Source organism: Mustela nigripes, chromosome 12 (assembly GCF_022355385.1).
Source record: "Mustela nigripes isolate SB6536 chromosome 12, MUSNIG.SB6536, whole genome shotgun sequence".
In the NCBI taxonomy this organism is placed as follows: domain Eukaryota; kingdom Metazoa; phylum Chordata; class Mammalia; order Carnivora; family Mustelidae; genus Mustela; species Mustela nigripes.
In genome coordinates, this window is record NC_081568.1 from 107,325,815 (window position 1) to 107,347,528 (window position 21,714).

At 40.6% G+C, this 21,714-nt stretch overlaps 1 protein-coding gene across 5 annotated transcripts in view; it reads left to right on the forward strand.

Annotated features, from left to right (window-relative positions):
• The first annotated feature begins 501 nt into the window (after positions 1-501).
• The window catches only part of VCAN (versican), a 110,849-nt gene continuing 89,636 nt past the window's right edge, over positions 502-21,714 (forward strand). For 3 of the 5 annotated variants that reach the window (XM_059418192.1, XM_059418195.1, XM_059418194.1), the window contains exons 1-3: positions 668-753; positions 12,652-12,727; positions 18,855-19,232. In XM_059418192.1, coding sequence (XP_059274175.1) covers positions 12,658-12,727; positions 18,855-19,232 — 448 coding nt within the window. In that variant the 5' untranslated portion in view covers positions 668-753; positions 12,652-12,657. Of the gene's footprint in view, positions 754-905; positions 1,363-12,651; positions 12,728-18,854; positions 19,233-21,714 lie in introns of those variants that run through there. The other 2 variants (XM_059418196.1, XM_059418193.1) reach the window with 2 other exon arrangements.

Here is a 21,714-nt window from a genome sequence, read left to right on the forward strand (position 1 = left end):
ATTCGCTCCCAAGAGCTGAGGGGGCTCAGTCGTCTAGTGTTGGCCTGCCCCACAAGAGCCTGGGGGCTCCTTTCCCGAATCCCAGAACTGGCAGCACAGGGGGCGGGGAAGTGGGGGTGGGGAGGGGTGGGAGGGCAGTGGTTTCCGTGCGCTCAGCGCGATGTTACTTAGTGAGTCGCTGAATGGGGAGCGCTGCTGTCCCCAAGCCGATTGGTACTTCTTGTCAGGAAGAAACGCCGAGAGGTGGGAGTGCCTGAGGAGGGAGGCAGGCGGTCCCTACCGCAGGCGCGGGGAGCTGCCTTTCCGCCCCTCTGCCTGCTATCCAAGCCTTGGCTTTTAGGAGTGGCTGAAGCTGCCGAGCGCTTCAGGAGCCTGTGAATGAACCCTCCTCCTCTTCCTCCTCCTCCTCCTCGCTGAGTCTCCTCCTCGGTGCTGACGGTACAGTGATATAATGATGATGGGTGTCACAACCCGCATTTGAACTTGCAGGCGAGCTGCCCCGAGCCTTTCTGGGGAAGAACTCCAGGCGGGCGGGAGCAACAGCCGCGAACACTAGGTGCTGTGGACTGGCGCTGGGACCGGGATCTGCGGCCAGCCCCGCATCCTCCTGCATCCTTCAGCACCGTCCCGCACCCTCCGTACCCTTCCCCAGGCCACCGAGCTTCCTATGTGACCCGCCCCGGCAACACCGAGCCCATTCGCGCAGCGCTGCGGTGATTTTTTCCCCCAAACTGCAATAAGCCGCCTTTCAAGGTAATCACGTTTCTTTTGTTCCCCCTTAAAAAAAAAAAACAACAACAAAAACGAGCGAGCTTAGAAAAACGAAGTACATTGTAATTGGTAGAAAGCTTTAATTAAGGCGAAGAGATCTAGCTGTAAGGCAAAGTTAAGAGAATCTATGCACTTTAAAAATGCAGGTAACTTTCAGAAGGACGTTTGGGGAGAGGAATACCGAGGGACCGCGGTGATGAAAAAGATCCAGACAAAAGAAGCTCGGAATGGGGTGGGGGTAGAAGGACTAACGGAATTGGGGGAAGGGAGGGAAGAGAATTGTAGAGAACCCTTAGAAAAGTCTTGGGGTCTTGTGCTGGAGAGCTGGAGGGGCCGCTGGCACCTTGAGCTTTTTTGTTAACCTGCTCGAGGCAAAAGTTTGAATGGGGACTCCTGAGACTTGTCCACTTGCAAGTCCCCGAAGCCGCCTTGGTGCGGGCCACCTGGCTCCAGGGACCCTGGTGTGTGGTCAGTGCCCGGCGTTCCTGGAATGCTGCTCCAGGGCAGCTCCTGACAGGACAATCCGGCGACACAGCAGCCCGGGACCTGGGCGGACGTGACCCTCTCTGTCCGCAAGCAGTCTGGAAAGAGGTACGGCCGGGGGATGTGCGGGGTCCCCCGGCTGCGTCTCTTTGGAGACTTGGGGTCTGTCAAGGCCCTCCCTGGTGCCCCTGGGTTCTTTTGTCCTGCTCGCGGAGCACAGGGGCCGGCCGGGAAGGAGCAGGGGATGGGGGTGGGGTTGTTGGAGTGCCGCGGCGGTCTGGGAAGAGCCTGGGCGGGAAAAGCTTGCCTTGAACCATCAGCGATGTGCAAGAATTTTATCTCACCCAGAAGAGCGAAGTGGAGGCTTCCATTCTGGTCTCAACGAGCAAACCAGCGCTCAGAGCGCTCTCCAGACAAAGGTGGCGCGGGGACCCGAATCTGGGGCCTCTAGGACCAGCCTTTTTTCGCCCCGACTACAACCCCTTCTTTTCCTTCCATCTCCCCACCCCCTCCCAGCTCTTCGCTGTAGTTGAGCAACTTTACTGGCTAGTCCCCCAGCCAAGGAGAGCGTGTGTCGGGAGCGCTGGGGGACGCCCTAGGCTGGAGCGTCCCACCACCCTACAGAAGTGTGGGCGCCGCGGGGCGACATCCCCAGTGCATGCGGATTTGGGGGCCACAGGGTTGTCCCGGCATGCTGTCTGTGTCACTGGGCGTGGAGCGGTCTCTGTGTTAGGCTTCGCAGAGCGGGTTAGAAATACAGTGTCACAGCTTAAACTATTTGCTTTCCGATCCAGCTGCGCCCCCAGCAAGTCCTGCTTGTCCCCGGGAGATGCTGCGGGAGGGGGGAGAAACCTACGCAACGCCTGGAGATCTGTCCCACCGTGCGCACACCCACAGACTGAAAGACAGCCTCGCTGTGTCCCGTTTCTCATCTTTGTGTCTCCCTTTTCTGTCTCCATCTTCTGTGCCTCCCTTCCCCTCTCCCAGCCTCTTCTCAGTGACTCTCTCTCCTGCGTCCCCTCCCCCACGGCTGACAAATGAATGGCTAGTGTGAAATCCCTGCCTCCCGGGTCCGCCGAGGCAGGCTAGGAGGGAGGAGCGAGAGAGGCGGTGAGCTCCCTCGGATCTGCCCCCCAGTAGGCGTGCTTAGGGCTTGCAGAACCCAGATGTCTAGGAATAGGGTGTTTTGTGGCGGCTGTGGGCGCCCCCTGATGGAAAAATGCAGCACAGGTGGAGAAAACCGAGCCCCACAACCCCCCACCAAAAACGAAGAGAGCCACCTTACCGCTATACATTCAAGGGTGAAGACCCTTTAGTCGTTAGTTTTCTATTTCAGACTCTGCGTAAATCTAGGGATTTGGAGGACCCTGAAAGGAGACTTTGTCTTTGCAAAGTGCAGAAGCGCTTGCTCGCGAGTCCTCGCGGATGTGCGCAGAGCTCTGGGCTTGGTGGAGGAACGCACATGGCCAGGGGCGGATCCAAGTTTTGGAAGGCTTGATGTTCTATCTTAGGCATCACTTTAAGAAATATAATACAGAATGCTTTACTTTTGGAAACTTTACTAAGGCCCTTGACCACTTGAGCCCGATACTAGGGCCCGCCCCAGGATATGGCAAAAGAAAGGCCCCTAATCCAAAGTTTAAAGTTAACCCATTTCAAGACACACATCAAATATGGACATTTAGGGGAAGGAGTGCGCCGGGAGGAAAAAGAAGAGAAGGGAAGGGTAAAGAAAGGTATAGGGGAGGAAGTCTGAGTCAGGAAGGAGCGGAGATGGGGCTGATGGACGCCGACAGCCAGGAGAGGACAGGCAGGGTACGTTTTGAAGTTTGAGGCTGAATTTCGAGTCTTGCTTTAAGATATATTTTAATAAGTGACAACAAACGCGACTAAAGCGGCGTGGTAGGATGGAAGGGTAGGGGAGAAACTAGCCCTTTAAAGCGGCTAGATCTTCGGGCCGACCCCCGCTCGCTCCGCAGGCGCGGAGATGGGAACCGCGCCGGGCGCTCCTCGCTGCGCCGGAGTTCTCCAGCCGCCGCCACGTGGGCTGGGGCTTTAGTTCCCGGCCCTAGACGGGTGTGACTTGGGCGCTGAGACAACCGCTCCGCCGAACCGGCAGTCCGCCCAGTCAGAAACTGGCGCGGCGCCTCGGGTCCCCGCCCTGAGGCCAGTGGGGGCGGGGCCTTGCGCTATCGGCGGGGGCGGGGCAAGGCTGGGCGGGGCTCACTGGCGGAAGCTCTGCGGTCGCGTCCTCTGCGCTCGGGCTGAGGGCTGCTGCGGGAGCCTCCCGGACTTCTGTCCAAAAGGTGCTAAACACTCTAGCAGTTTGAAAAGAAAAAAAAATTTTTTTTTCTTGCTTCTTGGGAGTGGTAGGAGGAGTTTTGCCCCGCATCAGGGAGGAAGTAAAGATTGACTTCAAGCAAAGTTTTTTTGACAGAAAAATGATACGAGTTTTTTCTGTGTTTCATACATTGACTTTGCAAATACGTTCAAGTAAGTTTAAGGTTTGTTTTTAGTCCATTATAGGGTAGTCACCTCCACACTGTCGTAAAGAGTGCGTCTAGAACGGCAAACGATTGCCATTTGACCGGGCTGATGTAATTCCAACGAGCACCAACATTAAGGGGCTGCGAGTGTAACTCAGGTCCCTGTGCATTAGGACCCTTAGCACGGGTCTGGCGCACAGTGGCAGCTCAGTACACATTTATGAAGTGACGGAGCTAATGACTTGGGGGATCGCTGCACAGTCTGGACGCTGTCACTTAAAGCTGCATTTTAAACCCTCCTGCTTCCTCGCTTTACTTCAGAGAACTGGGTTTTAAGGATCTCTGAGATCTCAAATTCTGATTATCTAACTGATAGGCTTTCCCTATCTTTCTGTCTCTTTCTAAAAGCTAGGACCTTAATTATTTTAAGTACCGCTTGTCCACTATGCAAAACATATCATGAAAATATTCATGTGAAGTCCTGAAATAGGATGTTGTGAGTCTAATGTAAAAATGGTAAGGCATCAATGGAAGAAAGAACTATATTTCTAAGATGAAATCTGTTTCCAGTCCTGAGAATATGTAACTTGGATATAAGAGCATATCAGGCAGAAGGACTCAGGGACTGACTTCTAGTGCAATCTCTCAGTAAAGGAAAGGAAGATTTCACAATTGTATATGTCTGTCCAAACTAATACAGCAAAGAGTTCCAGTGGATTCCAAAGTGATTGAGCAATTACTCCCTCCAGCAGGAAGTCCACAGTCCTTAATCTCGTGGGTGGTGGGAAGAGGGATAAGAATAAGACCATCTAAGGATTTATGTCAGAATTCAAACTTTTATTTTATTTTCCTAGTAGATAAATTAAAAATTACTCCTAAATTGTTTCTTCTTTAAAAAGTGAAGTTTGAAAAGAATCCCCTTAGAGTTAGTTACATGTTTACAAGTGTAGGTTTCCTTTAATTTTTCTCTGTGCTTGCAAACCGGAGAATGTCTCTGAAATTCTAGGATACCTGAGTCGGCATGCTTGTAAATTCTGTTTGCGAAAGACCTAAAAAGCTAACTTAAGGCTGAATATGATTAATGTTAAAAATATAGTCTTTGTTCTTTCTTTCCTCACCTTATTATTATGCGTTAAGTACTTTGTGGTTGATGAATGTTCACTAATTGAGCATCAGAGCCTTTGAGAGCATAAAGATCCACTAAAGCTGTCTTCCAATAGTCATACAACCAAGCTTTTCTTTCCTACTGTAGTAGGACTGACCCAACTTCTCAAGATACATGGGTTCTCTTGAGACGACTCAGTGACAGTAGGCGATTATTCACCACCCACCTAGGGAAACTAGTTAGGACTTACAAACACTGATTGTTGAGGGTGAGTTGCTCCAGTCTGAGAAAACATGCTGATTGTTGCATAGGTCTGTACTTTACCAGAAAACACAACGCTGGTACTCCCTCTGATTGGCAATCAGAACAAGAGGAAGTAGATGGGCGCCCGGGTGCAGTTGGTTGACCGGCTGCCTTCGGCTCACATCATGGTTTAGGGTCCTGGGATCAAGCCCAACATGGGGCTCTCCACTAAGTGGGGCGTCTGCTTCTCTCCCTTCCCCTGCTCTTTCTCTCTCTCTCAAATAAAAACATAAAATCTTTTAAAAAGAATAAAAAATAACAGGAGGAAGTAGAGATAAATGTCTTTTTGTTTGTTTGTCAGAGAGAGAGAGCGCACACACACAGGGGGAGTAGCAGACTGAGGGAGAAGGAGAAGCAGACTCCCTGCTAAGCAAGGAGCCGAATGTGGGACTCCATCCCAGAACCCTGGGATCATGACCTGAGCCAAAAGCAGACACTTAACCAACAGCCACCCAGGTGGCTCTAAAGATAAACATCTTGGTCAAGCTCTGCTTCAATTAGTGAGTTTTTGCCTATTTCCTCTGGTAGCCTAGATTTAGTAAATTACACCCACTCCCCCATACCCCCTATTCATAAATATATATTTATGTGTTTATATATTATTTATATGTATTCTCCAGTGTTTGGATTTTTGTTTGCTTGGTTTGTTTTTTTACTCTGCTATGTTCTTATCATTGAATGTACCAGGGTGGTTGTAGTTCAGTGGTCAGTGCAAAGTAACTTTGTTGAATGTGTTTGTCTATTATGTTTCCTGCAACTCCTCCTGATAGATCTATGAAATATAAAAGTGTGTGAATGCACATCTGTTTAAATTTATCTCATTTCTTTATCTACATATTTCCTACCTCATTCTTTTAAGAATTCTGAGAGTTGTTTATGTCTATAAAAATGAGATCACATAGCTTATAATAAACACATATATAATGTAACAATATTTTTTATTATTAAATTATTTTTTATTATTAAATTACTGAGTTGCTATTACCTGTGGTGTGGCAGAAGGCACACTAGACTTGGAATCAAAAGCTTGATGTCAGAATCTATTAAATGCATATACAGTTATACACATCAAAAGTGTGACTATCTGTGGGAAAGCTTTGGCAAATGGAAAACTATACAAATAAGTGGTGTTAATATTGTATCCTTGGGACTGATATTGATCTAATTCAATAATCTCAATAAAAACACTTACCTAAATCACATCTTTCCTATGAATCTATAAAGTGAGTTAGATAGGAGCATTTTGCTTTAAGAATTTTCTAGTTTCACTGAACAGGAGGTAGAGTCCAGAAATATACTAAAATAGGCATGGAAATACAGTGGAAAAGAAGGGTTATTCAACAAATGATTTGGGAACAACTGATTGGTCGACTCAGAGTAATAGTCAATCTCTACTTCATTTCTTATCCTCATAAAAAGTTAAGATGACCAAAAATGAGATGTAAAGAATGATATTAAAAAAATAACTGGAAGGAGGCACCTGGGTGGCTCAGTCGGTTAAGCTTCCTACTCTTGGTTTTGACTCAGGTCCTGATCTGAGAGTCATGAGATCCAGCTCCATGTGGGGCTCCATCCTGGGTGTGGAGCCTGCTTGAGAGTCTCTCTCTCTCTCTCTCCCTCTCCTTCTGCCCCACTTCCCCCCAGCTTGTACATGTTCTCTCTCTCTCTCTCTAAAAACTGAAATAAAATTTAAAAACAAAAAACTAGAAGAAATGACAGGGCTTTTAAAATAATAAAATAGAAGTTGAGAAACCTTTTCTAAGCAAAAGGTAAAATCCAGGGGCGCCTGGGTGGCTCAGTGGGTTGATCCTCTGCCTTCGGCTCAGGTCATGATCTCAGGGTCCTGGGATCGAGCCCCACATCGGGCTCTCTGCTCAGCAGGGGGCCTGCTTCCTCCTCTCTGCCTCCTCTCTGCCTGTCTCTCTGCCTACTTCTGATCTCTGTCTGTCAAATAAATAGAGAAAATCTTAAAAAAAAAAAAAAAAGGTAAAATCCAGAAGTCATCCTAGAAGACTGATAAGTATGAGTAAGTAACAGTTAAATTATTTACACAAAACAACACCTTTGGAAAATATCTGCAACATATGAGAGACAAAGAGCTAATAACTCTTTTGATACAACAAGAACTTTTACAGATAAGTAAAGGACCACAACCCACCATCCCCCCCCAAAAAAATCAAATGAGAAATACAGGCAGTTGGCAGAAGAATAAATGTATTTTTAATCATATGAGAAATTGCGTAGTCTCATTTATAATTAAAGAAATAGTAATTTTAAAAAATAGTAATTAAAAAACAATGATATACTGCACTATTTTTTCATTCACAGCACTAAAGATAAAGAAGTTTGATGAAGGTTGTGTCAGCCAGGTTGTAGAGAAAGTGGATCTCTTACATACTACTGTGGCAATAAAATAGGGTCATCTTCTTCTTCTTCTTTTTTTTTTTTAAGATTTTATTTATTTATTTGACAGAAAGAGAGGTCACAAGTAGACAGAGAGGCAGGCAGAGAGAGAGAGGTGGGAGAAGCAGGCTCCCAGCTGAGCAGAGAGCCCGATGCAGGGCTTGATCGCAGGACCCTGAGACCATGACCCGAGAAGAAGGCAGAGGCTTAACCCACTGAGCCACCCAGGTGCCCCAGGGTCATCTTCTTTATAAAATAATTTGGTAAGAGCTACTAGAAAATTTTAAAAATGCATATACTCTTTGACCCAGCAGTTCTCTTCTAGACATTGTCATATGAGATATTGGTACAAGTGTCACCCAAGACAAATGGACAGGGATGATTTCTAATAGCATAAATGTGAAACCAGCTTAAAGGCTTATCATAGGAGCTGGTGAAATGAAAGATGCTGCATTCATTTAATAGAAAACTATACAGCTGTTAAAAACAACCCAGAAAAACTATATTTCTAAGTTACAGTGTTTATAACATTCATCTTACATAACATACATTACAAACTGTTTATAATATGCATCTTATTATCTAAAAAAATGAGCATATTTTACTGAGTGTCCTGAGCAATGAACAAAACACCAAAGTCTGCTCTCTCACAGCTTATATTATGGTGGGTAAAGAAAGGCAATTCCTAATATTTGTGTGTGTGTGTGTGTGTGTGTGTGTGTATAAATATATATATATATAAAATGATATGTGCTATGATGAAAATAGAGCATAGCAAAGGGAGTAGAGAATGCCGTTTTCAGAAATCCAGTCACAGGTTAGTGATAAATTCACATGGTGCAATTACTTTTGTGAAGTAAATTTATAGGATTTCCTCCTTAAACCACAATATTCTCTCTGCATTGCACCCAGGAGCAATATGGTAGGCACCTTATATCCACCTTGTGATTGAGGTGTCCTAGACAATTGTTGTCTAGAATAACTAATTTGAAGATTAGAAGACAAAATTGCTATGTTTGTATCCTTAAGTCATCCTTAGCTCAGAGAATATTAAATATCTGTTTACTAGAACCTTGACTCTCTTTCTGCAAGGCAGCCCATCCTTGGCATGACCCTTACCCATTTTGCAGATATTCCTCATGTCTAGGAGTCCTGTTAACCTTGTCTCTTGTGTCTCCCAGGCAATTAAATAGCTTCAGTCGGCTGTGCCTTGATTATTCCATGACTTTCTCCTCTTCTCACTGACTTCACTAGAGTGCATGCTAAATATAGGCACTGGCTTTCATATCTCCTAGGTCTGTCCATGCAGACAGACTTGTTATCACTAGCAGATTATGCTTACAAGACCAACATGGAAGAGGGAAGAATAGAAGTGGGGGTTAGAGTGGTGCTGAAAAAAAAAAGAAAGAGGTTTTAGAAGGTTTCTTATTTAGTAAGATCAAGTGCAAAAGGTAAATAAGAGTGCCTTAACAACCATGAACATGGACACAGCCTTAAGAAAATTAGAGAAATGGGATGAATGCCCATAGACTCCAAGGAAGAGGGCACAGAAATGTAGTTCTAAGGCGATTAAGATGCGTAAAAGCACTCTGACATGTTTATGAAAGAGATAAATGACCATTCTTTAAATCAGGTGCCTGAAGGGAACAGGCATGAAGTAGAAATGGATGAGAAGCTGAGTGGGGCCAATGATGACCTTGAGTGCACAGAGCCAGGGTGAGAGAGCTTGTTCCTTGCCTAGTGCTGATGACTGGCCAGCAAGAATATGGACCTAGAGTTGTTTAATCTGTTTTTTCGAAAAGAGATCCAAAACTTACTGTGAAAATTCCAATTTTTGGATGTTGGATATTTATTAAAATATATTTATGTAAGTATATTTAAGAAATAACTTATCTCTCCCTTGTATTTTTAACGTACCAGCTTCCTTCCCTAGCCTTGTCTTGGGGCAATCTTAAGGCAAGTGATGAGTATACTTGTTATATAGATGAAAGAACATTTTCCTTTCTCCTTAAAAAAAAAAAAAAAAAAAAAAAAAAAAAAAGACGCTTTTATAAGGATGAAGCCTGACACAGAAAGTTAGACTTTGAGTACTGGCCTTGGAGAGGAAATCTGGTTGCAGAAGATCCATTCCTGGGTCAAGGTCACACCTTCTCTGATTCTGTTATGGGATCTAACACCGATGTCCAAATATTGACAAACATCAGATATTACCATGACATGATGAATAGTCAACTGGACTAGTGTAAACGGATTTCACATTCAGTTAGCCTACTTGCCCATATTCATAAGAGATTGTTGGCACTTTGCTTCAAAGCATGTTTCAGAAGAGGAGGTGGAGGCAATGGTTCTGCATTTGGTCTCTAAACCTTCCTCAAGGGTCTACTCTGAAGCTGGCTCTGTGGAAATATTATGGGAATATTACAGGAATTAATAAATTGAATGTGATACTAGCTCTGTTCTCCAATGCCTACTGTTCTACAGAGAAGATAAAACATGTTTTCAAGCAAGGCACACAGCAGTAAGTTATAGGGCAATATATTGTAAGTATAAACGTATCCCCTGCTTTTATAGTGGCAACGCATGTTATAATTTTTAAATCCAACAACTTCAAATACTTTTCTTTTTGCTACTAGTGATATGAAAGCAGGAAGAGAACATCTGTAGAAAATCTGAATTAGTAATTTTAGTAAGAAATATTGAGTACTGAATACAGTGTGTATCCCTGAGCTATATTTCATATGCATTATTTTATCCTCACATTGACTCCAACAGTTAAGTACTACTTTTCACAATTTGAAAGCTACTGAAAATGAGAGAGTTAGTAATTTACCTCCAAACTGCAGAGTATAAGTAAAGGATTCAGAACTTGAATTCAGGTGGAGACTTATATGCTTATAAAATAAAAGTTTCGTGGAAAAAAAAAAGAAAAAAATTGAGGACAGTTTTTCTCTAATGACAATAGGAAATTATTGTTTGTGAGTATATTCATTTAATATTCATGAAATGCATTTTCTTTAATAGATTTTTTTATGGTACAACCTGAAATTTCACTTCAGCAACTTTAAACTATAGAATATGTTGAATTGAAGTCTTCTTTTTTTTTCCCCTAAAATACTGTAGTATATACTTCCTACTTGCTGTAGTAGCTTATAAGAAATACAGACATGTAGAAACCAGATTTTCCAGTTAGCGTTTAGTAGTGTCTGCTACATATCCCAGTAATTATATGATGAATAATAAACTTAATTATTAAGGTTAATTATCTGTATCAAGGATTATCAACTATATGCTTTTCATTGTGAGTTTTCAAATGGCTTATAGATGGAAAACAGATATACAATTTATTAGGTTTAAAAGATGCTCTTTAGGATTTTGCTGTAGAGAGTTTCTAATGCTTATTTCAAGATAAAGACAATCAAATAAAGAAGAATATCAAGGAAAAAGGACTAGCTGTTATAATTATGAAATTGAACTTGAATCCAAATTGGGCTTGGATTCTTATAGCATTTACTTATTTTCAATATAGATTTCCTAAATCATACAGAATTTATGTACTCTCTATGGACAATATTAGGAAGTTATTTAGGACACCATTTCGAATGTGTCAGTTGCAATGCTTTCAGCTACAAGTAACAAAAATCCCTGGTTTTATTGGCTTTAAATAATAAAGGAGTTTATTATTTCATATAAAAAGAAAGTCCAAAGGTACAGTCTACTCTAGGCCTAATGCGTGAGGGCTTAAGCCCTAGCTCTCCTGATTCTTTCTCAGCTTCATCCCTAGAAGCTATCTTACACACTCATGGATACAAGATGGCTACAATAGTAGGAGAAAAAATAGCCTATTGTTTCAGTATTCAATGAAGCAAAGCAACCATCTCTTCCTTTCTTTCTGTTCTTAAGATGAATGTACCTTTCCCAGGAGCATCCCCTCCATCCCTCACACCTGAAATCTCCTCACATCTCATTAGTTAAGACTGCTTCATCTACTCATTCCAAAACCAATCTGGAGAAAGGAATGGGAGCAGTGTGACTGACTTAGGACAATCAAGATCATTCCCTTGGGCTGGGTTTGACTCAGGCTTCTCTAAGTTGTATGGCTGTGAAATACAGGAAAATGGAACGGGAGTTTCTTAGCAAGGAGAAAGAAGAATGGCTACGGGGTAGCCAACCAGCAATGCTTATACAGAAGAGTTCTAAATGTAGCTGAGAAGGGGAAAACCATGGGGACCAAATAATCTATAGTTCTTCTGAGATTGGCTTTTTGTTTTCCAGATGGTCCCCAACATTGGTACTTATCCACCTCATAATTAAAGCTTCATAGAAATTCGAGCTGGAAGGGGCCATCCTGAGACCCAGGCTATTAAATGTCTCCCCCATTAAGTCACACAATAAATTAACGACAAAGCCAGGGCAGGGTTCCTTGACTCTCAGAACAGTATTTTCTTTCTTTTTTCACCCCTAGAACAATTGGAAATGCTTTAAAACTCATGGCAAGCACTGGTCTTTTTGTAATTAACAGCTCCTTATAATACATTTGTTTTGTTTGTTCAGCCTCCAAGAAACTAAATTGAGTCTGTGCTTTAAAAAGCCTGCTGAAGTCCTTATTCCCTGTTTTGATACCATGTGCAGGAGACACCACCATGGTCCTTCCCATCTTACATCTGATACGAATCCCTTTCTTTCAGCATCTCTGCCTATTGCTTCCCCATCTTTTTCTGCTCCATCTGTGACCAGCTTCCTGTTTCTAAATAGACGTTGTGGTCACCCCTCCCACTTTGTGCCAGTTTCTAGCCACTAAGTTACTTGGGCTGTGGTCTCAATTGTTCTTTCTACAGCCTACCCGGTTGTGGCTGTCCCACACATGCCTATTGTTATATGTTCCCAAAGTGGGTTCTGGGGTTATTTTGGTTATTTAGAGTCAAACTAATAATTAAAGTGTTTGGATGACTTTTCCTATTACAAGTTCTCTCTTGTTTTTACAATCTAAGAGAAGCTGGTTCTTGTACTCTTATTACATACACAGCGCAAATAGCACGTGATTTATGGCCCACCACAAACCTGAATGCTTATGGTTTCCTTTGTGTTTTTCTTCGTTCCTAGGACAAGATGTTGATAAACATAAAAAGCATCTTATGGATATGTTCTACCTTAATAGCAACCCATGCACTACATAAAGGTGAGTGTGATAACAATTTATTTGGTGCTTAGTGAAATAAAAATATAAATACTAAGGCGTTGAATGGCAATATGGGGCCACTAGTATAAAGAATTAATTTTTTATCTATTTAGGGATTTATAGCGCTGAACACTTTCAGCTGAAATATTTATTTTTTATTTAATAAATGGTTTTAAACAAATCAGTCAAAATGAAATACTGAATAGAATGCCAAAGAAGCAAATGGGTTTTCAGAAAATTCCCAGGTTACTTTTAGACTGCAAAAAAGTTCATATGTGGCGTTGGACATATTTTTAAAATCTGTCTTCTTCAATATACTCTAAGACTTTCCTATAAAGAAAAGAAAGCCTATCAAATCCTTAGGAGGCCACAGTTTGAGAAGTCAAACAGACCAAAAAAAAAAAAGAAAAAAGAAAAAAAAAAGAAAAGAAAAAGACAAAGAGCAGGCTGACAACCAAGTTTTTACCCACACCTGTATTTCTCTTCTCTTCTCTTCTTTTTTCTTTTCTCTCTCTCTCCCTTATGAAGTAACTGGGTAAGTGCACATGCACTGTTTTTCTCAGCTTTAAATTATATATCTACTTAATGAAGGTTCTATAATTCCAAATTCCTGGACTGTAGTCCATGAGAAAAGATACTGCCCTGAGTTTCAATGATTTGCTCCTCTCCAGACAGCTTCCAGTTCCTTCTCACACTTATTCTATGCTTCAGACTCTCTGAACTAATTTGCAATTCCATGCATAGACTTTCATACTCAGTAGTTGTGGCTTCTCCCCCCCCTATTTGTTTGTTTGCTTTAATTAACATGTAATGTATTATTAGCCCCAGGGGTACAGGTCTGTGAATCATCAGGCTTACACACTTAACAGCACTCACCATAGACTCCCTGGTTTTTGACATGTAATTCCTTCTCTTGTTCTCTACAGTTCCTCTTCAATTCATTCTTCAAGACTCAAAACTTAAGTATCATTTTATCTATCTATCCATCTGTTCATTCATCAATGCATTCTCCTACCCATTCCTATGTCTACTTGCTAACAATATTGTTTGATTACTTTCTATGTGCCAGCTTACATTATGGGTATCTGGGGATATACCAGTGGACAAGCCATATATTGTCCTGGATTTCATTAAACTCAGTCTCCTAGTTATATGATGCAGGCAATAAAGAAGGAAACTAATAATCCAGGTACTTTCAGACTGAGGAAAATAAAGCTGAATGATATGATAAAGGATGGCCTGGGGACGCCTGGGTGGCTCAGTTGGTTGGACGACTGCCTTTGGCTCAGGTCATGATCCCGGAGTCCCGGGATCGAGTCCCGCATCGGGTTCCCAGCTCCATGGGGAGTCTGCTTCTCTCTCTGACCTTCTCCTCACTCATGTTCTCTCTCACTGTCTCTCTCTCAAATAAATAAATAAAATCTTAAAAAAAAAAAAAGAATGGCCTGGGTTGGGGGAAGGTGAGAAGACCTCTTTGGAGAAAGTAACATTTAAACCGAGATATGAATGACCACGATGGCTGTCAGAGTTTGGGCTCCACCAACCTATGAACAGCCAGACACTGTCTTCTTCAGTGTTTTCGGGAAGTAAAGGTGAAGGTCACAGGCAGGGAAGAATAATAGCATCCAGTGACAAGGGAGAACACAGAAAGGAAATATGGAAAATGGAGTTGGTTTAGTTGGGTAATAACAGAATAGGAATAACAGAGAAAAGAGTGGGAGAACTTTGAGGGACACTTAAAATAGTTTAGATCTTCTGCTTAAAACAAAGCAAGAACTCACACAAACAATGGGGAAAATCCCAAAACACGTGTGATATAGCTCCTTGATAGTATTTTAAAATAATAATAATAATAATAATAATAATAATAATAACTAGCAGTATTGAATAATTTCTACATGTCAGGCCTTCTTCTGAGTTTTTTACATAGTTAATTTATTGAATCTTAACTTTCCAATAAGACAGACGATTCTCTTCTCCCCATTTGGCAGATGAGGAAACTGTACTATCAAAAGGTTTAGAGGCATAGCTAATATAGAAGTTCACACAGCAGTTTAGTTATGAAGCCTGGAGTTGAACCTGGGCAGGCTCCATAGTCCATGCTCTTAACCACTGTATTATACTTTATGCCAAGATTCAAGTTCTTTGCACATCTGTGATCATAATTAAGAGATGTAATTAGGGGCTGATTTCAGAAGAAATTAATTTTTTCATATGACGGGTAAGAGTTGAAAACATATCCACATAAAACAGATTTGCCAAGGTCATAGTGGGATACACTGCAGTAATTTATTATGAGTCAACACAAGTATTGTCATCTTAAGCTTTTCTCTGTTTATTCCTAGGCATTCAAAAGATCAATAACTAACATTAATGGATACCTTGTCCCCTGGTTAATGGCTTTATTTTAATGTAAAAAGAGCTCTGAGCTTTAACAATATCTATTATACTGATTATCTAGTGTTGACCTGGTTGCTTGGCTATTCCTCTAATACTGTAATGAGACATGCACAGTTATGAGTAAATGAATGAACAAGAGAGTGATATTTATCGCCCGAGAAAGTAATAAATTCCCATATTCTCAATCTGACATTTATTTGGCCAAGGGGTGTGTGTGTGTGTGTGTATGGTCAAATTGTGTAGATGGGGGGCACCTGGGTGGCTCAGTGGGTTAAGCCTCTGCCTTCAGCTCAGATCATGGTCTCAGGGTCCTGGATCAAGCCCCGCATCGGGCTCTCTGCTTGGCGGGGAGCCTGCTTCCCCCTCCCCCTCTGCCTACTTGTGACATCTCCCTCTCTCTGTCAAATAATTAAATAAAATCTTAAAATTGTGTAGATGGAATTTACGTCATTATTTTCCACTGAATTTACTGACAGAGAAAGAAGGGTAAATGATCATTCATTATTCAGAGATTTCTCCCTCACTACACTCATTTGGACCACAAACCATCTGGTGGGAACAGTGAACTTTTTGTTAACATTCATTTTTATTACTTGCATTGTTCACAATTCCAGACAACTTCTTGCAGGTAACATTTTTTAAAAATATGCATGGTCTATAAACTTTATCTTCTGAACTACTAAATATCTTCCTTAAAATATTTAAGATTCAGTGAACTTAGTTCTTGCGACGCAGTGCATTAAGACTCAAGATTTTATACACAAAAGACTTGACCACACAGCTTCTTGTTAATCCTGTTGTTAAGATTGGATTCTACATGAATATATATTTGTATCCAACTGAAGCTTTTAATTTTCTTATATCTATAAACATCTAGAGCAATAAATAACCCTTGGGAAATTTGCCTTTTGACATCATTTTGTTCTGATATATTTTTTCATAATAGCACAGTTATTGAGCAATGCTCTCAGAAACCACACAACTGAATAGATTTGACTGACTCTCATTTCTGCCTCTACACGTCTAAAATTGTGAAAAAAATTAAAATTTAGTAATAAATATTACAGAATTGAACATTTATCTTAAATTCATTTTTAAGGTAGTGATAAAGAATCTTATAGTTTATATAATAATTGAGGTTGGTGGCAAAACTGTTTATTCTCCATTAAAAGAGCAATATTTTGTTTGTGGTGAAGTTAATCATCTAAATAATTCCTCAAGAAGGAAGATGGGATTTCCTAGGACATATAAATGTAAATTAGGAGATTTTTAGATCATAAAATTCTTACCCCTTCCCTTCTCAGAACCCCTTTCTTGGCAAAAAAAAACTTTGTGTTGTCATCATCTCCTTAATGGGGCGCAAATTAAAGATTTATGAATCAGGTAGGAAGCCCCCTGTGGACTCTATAGATTTACATAAAAGATCATGAAATTACTGAGAGCTGTCAGTGCTGATAGCAATTAAAGAAATAGGATGGAATAGAAATAAGATGGGATAGAAATTGGATGGGTATAGACTCTGCAAAGGAACCAAAACTAATTTAGGGATAGGGGAAGAATGCAGTAAATTCAAAACCTGAAAGATTCCTTGATTAGTTGTGAGGAGACTTGTGTTCTCACCCAGGTCTGTAACCAGCCAGCTGGGAGCTTGAATGTAACTTCCTCTCAGTGGAGCAGCCATAGTAGGTGATTCGGCTAGTTTCACTCTGAGAGTTAGCTTTAAGTAAGATAATTTATTTAGTAAGCCAAGGACCTAATAGAATGGAATTGTTCCCTTGGTACTATATTCCAGGATGATAATGATCTTAGTAACATCTTAAAGAAGAACTTAGTGCAGTTAATAGTATATTTTATTTTTATTTAATTTTGTTAAGTGCCTTAAAAACTGTTTTGGAGGGAACCTGGGTGTCTCAGTGGGTTAAAGCCTTTGCCTTCCACTCAGGTTATGATCTCAGGGTCCTGGGATCAAGCCCTGCATCAGGGCTCTCTATTCAGCAGGGAGCCTGCTTTCCCCTCTGTCTCTGCCTGCCTCTCTGCCTACTTGTGATCTCTCTGTCAAATAAATAAATAAAATCTTAAAAAAAAAAAACTGTCTTGGGACAAGTTATATATAGATTAGTAAGATGACAAAGAAATGCATGACAGCAATGACTATTATAAATTAGAAATATGTGAGTGATTTCTATCAAATTCAATAAAATACTGTATTGATTACTTTAGATTTATTTGTATCCTATGAAAGGTTTTATAGGCCAGTCATCTTGAAGTTAAATTTCAATCTTTAATAGTAGAGATTACTTTTTTCTTAAAGTCCATGGTATCTCCATATTGTCCTGCAATTTTCAAAATGACATATCCCCACCTGAATCCTCAGTGCTGTGTTGACAACTATATCATTTCTGATGCATGTCTCTATTGAGATGTGTGTTGTCAATACATTTACTAACACACTAGGTGTTAGACACATGTCATTTTGTTAATTAAGAAATATTATTTCACTCCATCTGGAGGCTACTATTAACTTGTTCATCATATTTTCATGAAGTAGGATTGCTTGTGTATTGACATAATTTCTATTGTTATTGCCAACACATTGTCTAGCCAATTAGTACGAACTGGAAGATGAAGGGGAAGAGGAAAGAAAGAGGTATGGATTCCTGTAAGAATCAAAGAAAAGAAAGAATACCTTGACTGCAATTTAATACTATCACATGCAAAAAAAAAAAAAAAAAGTTCTTTCTTTCTTTTTTTTTTGCATGTGATAGTATTAAATTGCAGTCAAGGTATTCTTTCTTATTAAAAGTTTAAGGGTTTAAACAGAAAGACATTGTGCAGAATAATATTTTACATGCATTGGATGAACAGACCAAAATTTCCCCCCAGGATATAATTGAGAGGTAATGTTTCACTGCAAAGTGATTGCAGCTGGATTTGTCATTATGATGAAAGCCTTTGGTTCAAACACTGAACCAAATGAGGGTCCTTCAAGTGTTAGACTTCCTCCTGCTCCAGTCTACTGAAGTACATTTTAAAAATTTTCACTTCCTCTTTGGATTTTATTTTCATTTCCTCTAAGGTAATGTGGCAGTTATCTTAAATGTTTTTCCTCTTCTGACCTGTAGACATAAATTTGCCTTTCAACTGCTTTTCCTGACATTGGTCCAGTCTTTGAAACCTGCGTTGCTGATTTAGTCTCTTGCCCTTGATTGCTTGCTTTCCTATACACACACGCCTTATTCTGTCACTTTTTCTGTTCCTGTTGAACACCAAGTTACAAATACTTCAAAATAAATGCTGTATTTTTAGTACATAAAGATGAGCATTATGAATCCCTGTCTTTGTTGTAAAACATTATTAAAATTATATACTATTCTTTATATATAAAATCATCCTAATTACCTCACATATTGAAGGTATAACCAACCAAGGCAAGGGTTTCTTATCCATTCACTTACTTATAAATTTTTTGAAGATTATTTATTTATTTATTTGACAGAGAAAGACATAGTGAGAGAGGGAACACAAGCAGGTGGTGGGAGAGGGGAAAAGCACACTTCTGCTGAGCAGAGAGCCTGATGTGGGGCTCCATCCCAGGACCCTGGGATCATGACCTGAGCCAAAGGCAGATGCCTAACAACTGAGCCACCCAGGTCCCTCCATTCACTTATTTAATAGACTCAGCTGAGTTTTCTAGGACTGTTAATTTGGTATTTTCTCTTTCTTCTAGTCAAAGTGCAAGAAAGCCCACCTGTCAAAGGCTCCCTGTCTGGAAAAGTCAACCTACCTTGTCATTTTTCAACCCTGCCTACCTTACCACCCGGTTACAACACCTCCAGTGAATTTCTCAGAATCAAGTGGTCTAAGATCGAATTGGACAAGAATGGGAAAGATCTGAAGGAGACTACTGTTCTTGTAGCCCAAAACGGGAATATCAAGATTGGTCAAGGCTATAAAGGAAGAGTGTCAGTGCCCACACATTCCGAGGTAGTGGGTGATGCCTCACTCACCATGGTCAAACTGCGTGCCAGTGATGCGGGTCTGTACCGCTGTGACGTCATGTATGGGATTGAAGACACACAAGACACAGTGTCGTTGGCGGTGGATGGTAAGGCTTTCCAGATCTGGAAGACAGTAGTGTAACATGATACCTGGTTCAGAAGTATTGTGAAACAGTACCCAAAGTAACTATAGTTCAGGGTTTGGACAAGTGCAAGAAACATCAGTCATTTAAATAGTTCATGCCTTTCACCAAAAACGAGCTGTTATTTCTACAAGGGTCAAGGAAGGTGACTTTTTGCACAGCAACTTCACTGACTCAGTAACAGTCAAGTGCAGTATCATGGGAATAATGAATACCTGAAGACAAGATAAATAGCTTAAGAATTATTACTTCATTACTGAGACCTAACAATGATGACTTTTTAAGACCATAAAGGCTGATCTACAGTTTAATTTTTACAATAGGTGTGTATGTACATTTACACACACACATGCACACACTACCTTTTCTCCTTTTTTCTCGGTGTCCTAGCATGATTATTAAAACCTTTGAGTTTGTTTTTAAGAAATATAAATCCCATCTTATGTTGAAGAAATGAGGCACTTAATAAGTATCATGGTACTTTTCACAGTGCCTTAGAAAGACGAAGACTTAATAAACATTTGAATCGGAACAAAATAAAATTCAGTGAATTTTTACAAAGGGTAATACACTAGCTGTTATACATTAAGTCTTAAGATGAAGCATTTTCATTTTAGCCCCTTTTCAGTGGTGGTTTATATGTCATTTGAATTTAAGTTAGGAGACAAAGCAAAGAAAAATTGCTTTAATTGGGTACACACATAATACCATAGCTCTTGGAAACAGAATATTTTGGCAAGTTATTAAGCAAAATTCTAATATCCAGACATGATGGAACAGATTTTTCTTCCATCCCTCCATTTCCCTATAAAATATTTACCTTTCAGAAACATATACAAAGGGTTTTATTAAAACTTTCTTGTGTAGCCAAAAGGAAATACTTTGAATTTCAGATGCAATGAATTAATTTTCTGCACATCCTTTTATGTTCAGATTCTGTTACTCTCTCCTACCAATCTAGGAGATTTTATGTTGTCCACGCATCCACAAAATATCCTGGGCTCTTCATTCTTTTAACCTTTTTATTATTTATTTCAGTTAGCCTAGGACTGTTTTGTTCTACTGATATTTTTCTATTTCTGTGTGTCTGTGTTTATATGTGTGTATATTACCTTTGTATCTTGTATAAGCATATAGATTATTAATAAATTATAAATATATAAAGTAGTGGTAGATACACACTATATATATATATATATATATATATATATGTTTTTTAAATCCCGAACAGGAGTTTAACAACTTCTTACTATTTTCATCATTAAAGAATTAGCAATGGATTTGCCCCTTGCCCCTCTGAAACAATGAAAATCCTCCACTTAATCTCCTTAGCCCCATGAGGTCTTTAATTATCCCTACAATTGCAGATATTTATACCAACTGATACTCACTGCCCTGCTTTTAGAGGCCCCTCTGTGCCCCCTTACTGCCAGTGTTCAGTGGACATGGAAGATTTTTAATTACCAAGAGGACTGTTTGAAGCTTTGATCAACATAAGACTAATCTAAAACCATTCAAATTCTTACTTAAGCCCTAGAGATCATTATAAACTATATCTCATACTTAACAGATAGCACGATTTTAGAGTAGTTCTATAGAGGTATGAATTTTCTGAAAGGCATCTGATGAATTTTTCATTGCAGTATTGGAAATGGGAAAATGAATGTTAATTGTCAGTGCCTCTACTTGGTGACCATACAGGTCTTTTTTGTGTTGACACTTACCAGAGGTGCTTTTCTGTGATGTGGCTAGTCTGTCCCACTGCATCATTTTATTGGCACAAACCTGTCTTGGGAGAAGAAAACAATCTACTGATGAGCATGTGGAAGACAGTCTTATAGCTAGAAGTCAGGCTGTGGGATATAGACTGTTGTTATCCCCAGGGAATCACTAGGAAAAAAAGAGAGTGAAAGGTATCTTGGGAACCAAATTCATACTGCATAATAAAATAAAAGTGGTCCTAGGCAATATAATCTTAAAAAAAAAAAAAGATAGGTAGGTAGATAGATTGATTGACTGACTGATTTGAGGTGGGGGGGAACTAAGGGAGAAGGAGAGAATCCTACGCAGACTTGCACTGAGGATAGAACCTGGCACCAGACTCAGTCTCACAACCCTGAGATCATGACCTCAGCTGAAGCGAAGAGTCAGTCACTCAATCAACTGAGCCACCCAGGTGCCCCGGCAATATAATTCTTAATAAAGTCTCATCCATAAGACCCAGTTGCCCCAATTTCTATTTTCCAGTGACTTCCCAGTTACTTTACCTTGACTCACTTTGAAGTCTTGTAGAAATGAGTCACCATATTTACTCCAGTTAAAAATAGAGATGCTCCTGTTGAAATGGAGGGAGAGGACCAAAGCTACACCCCTCCCCCGAATCACGCCTCAGCTGCTCTTCCCTTAGCTCTTTGACAATTCCTTGAGCCCTAGAGTACTGTTCAAG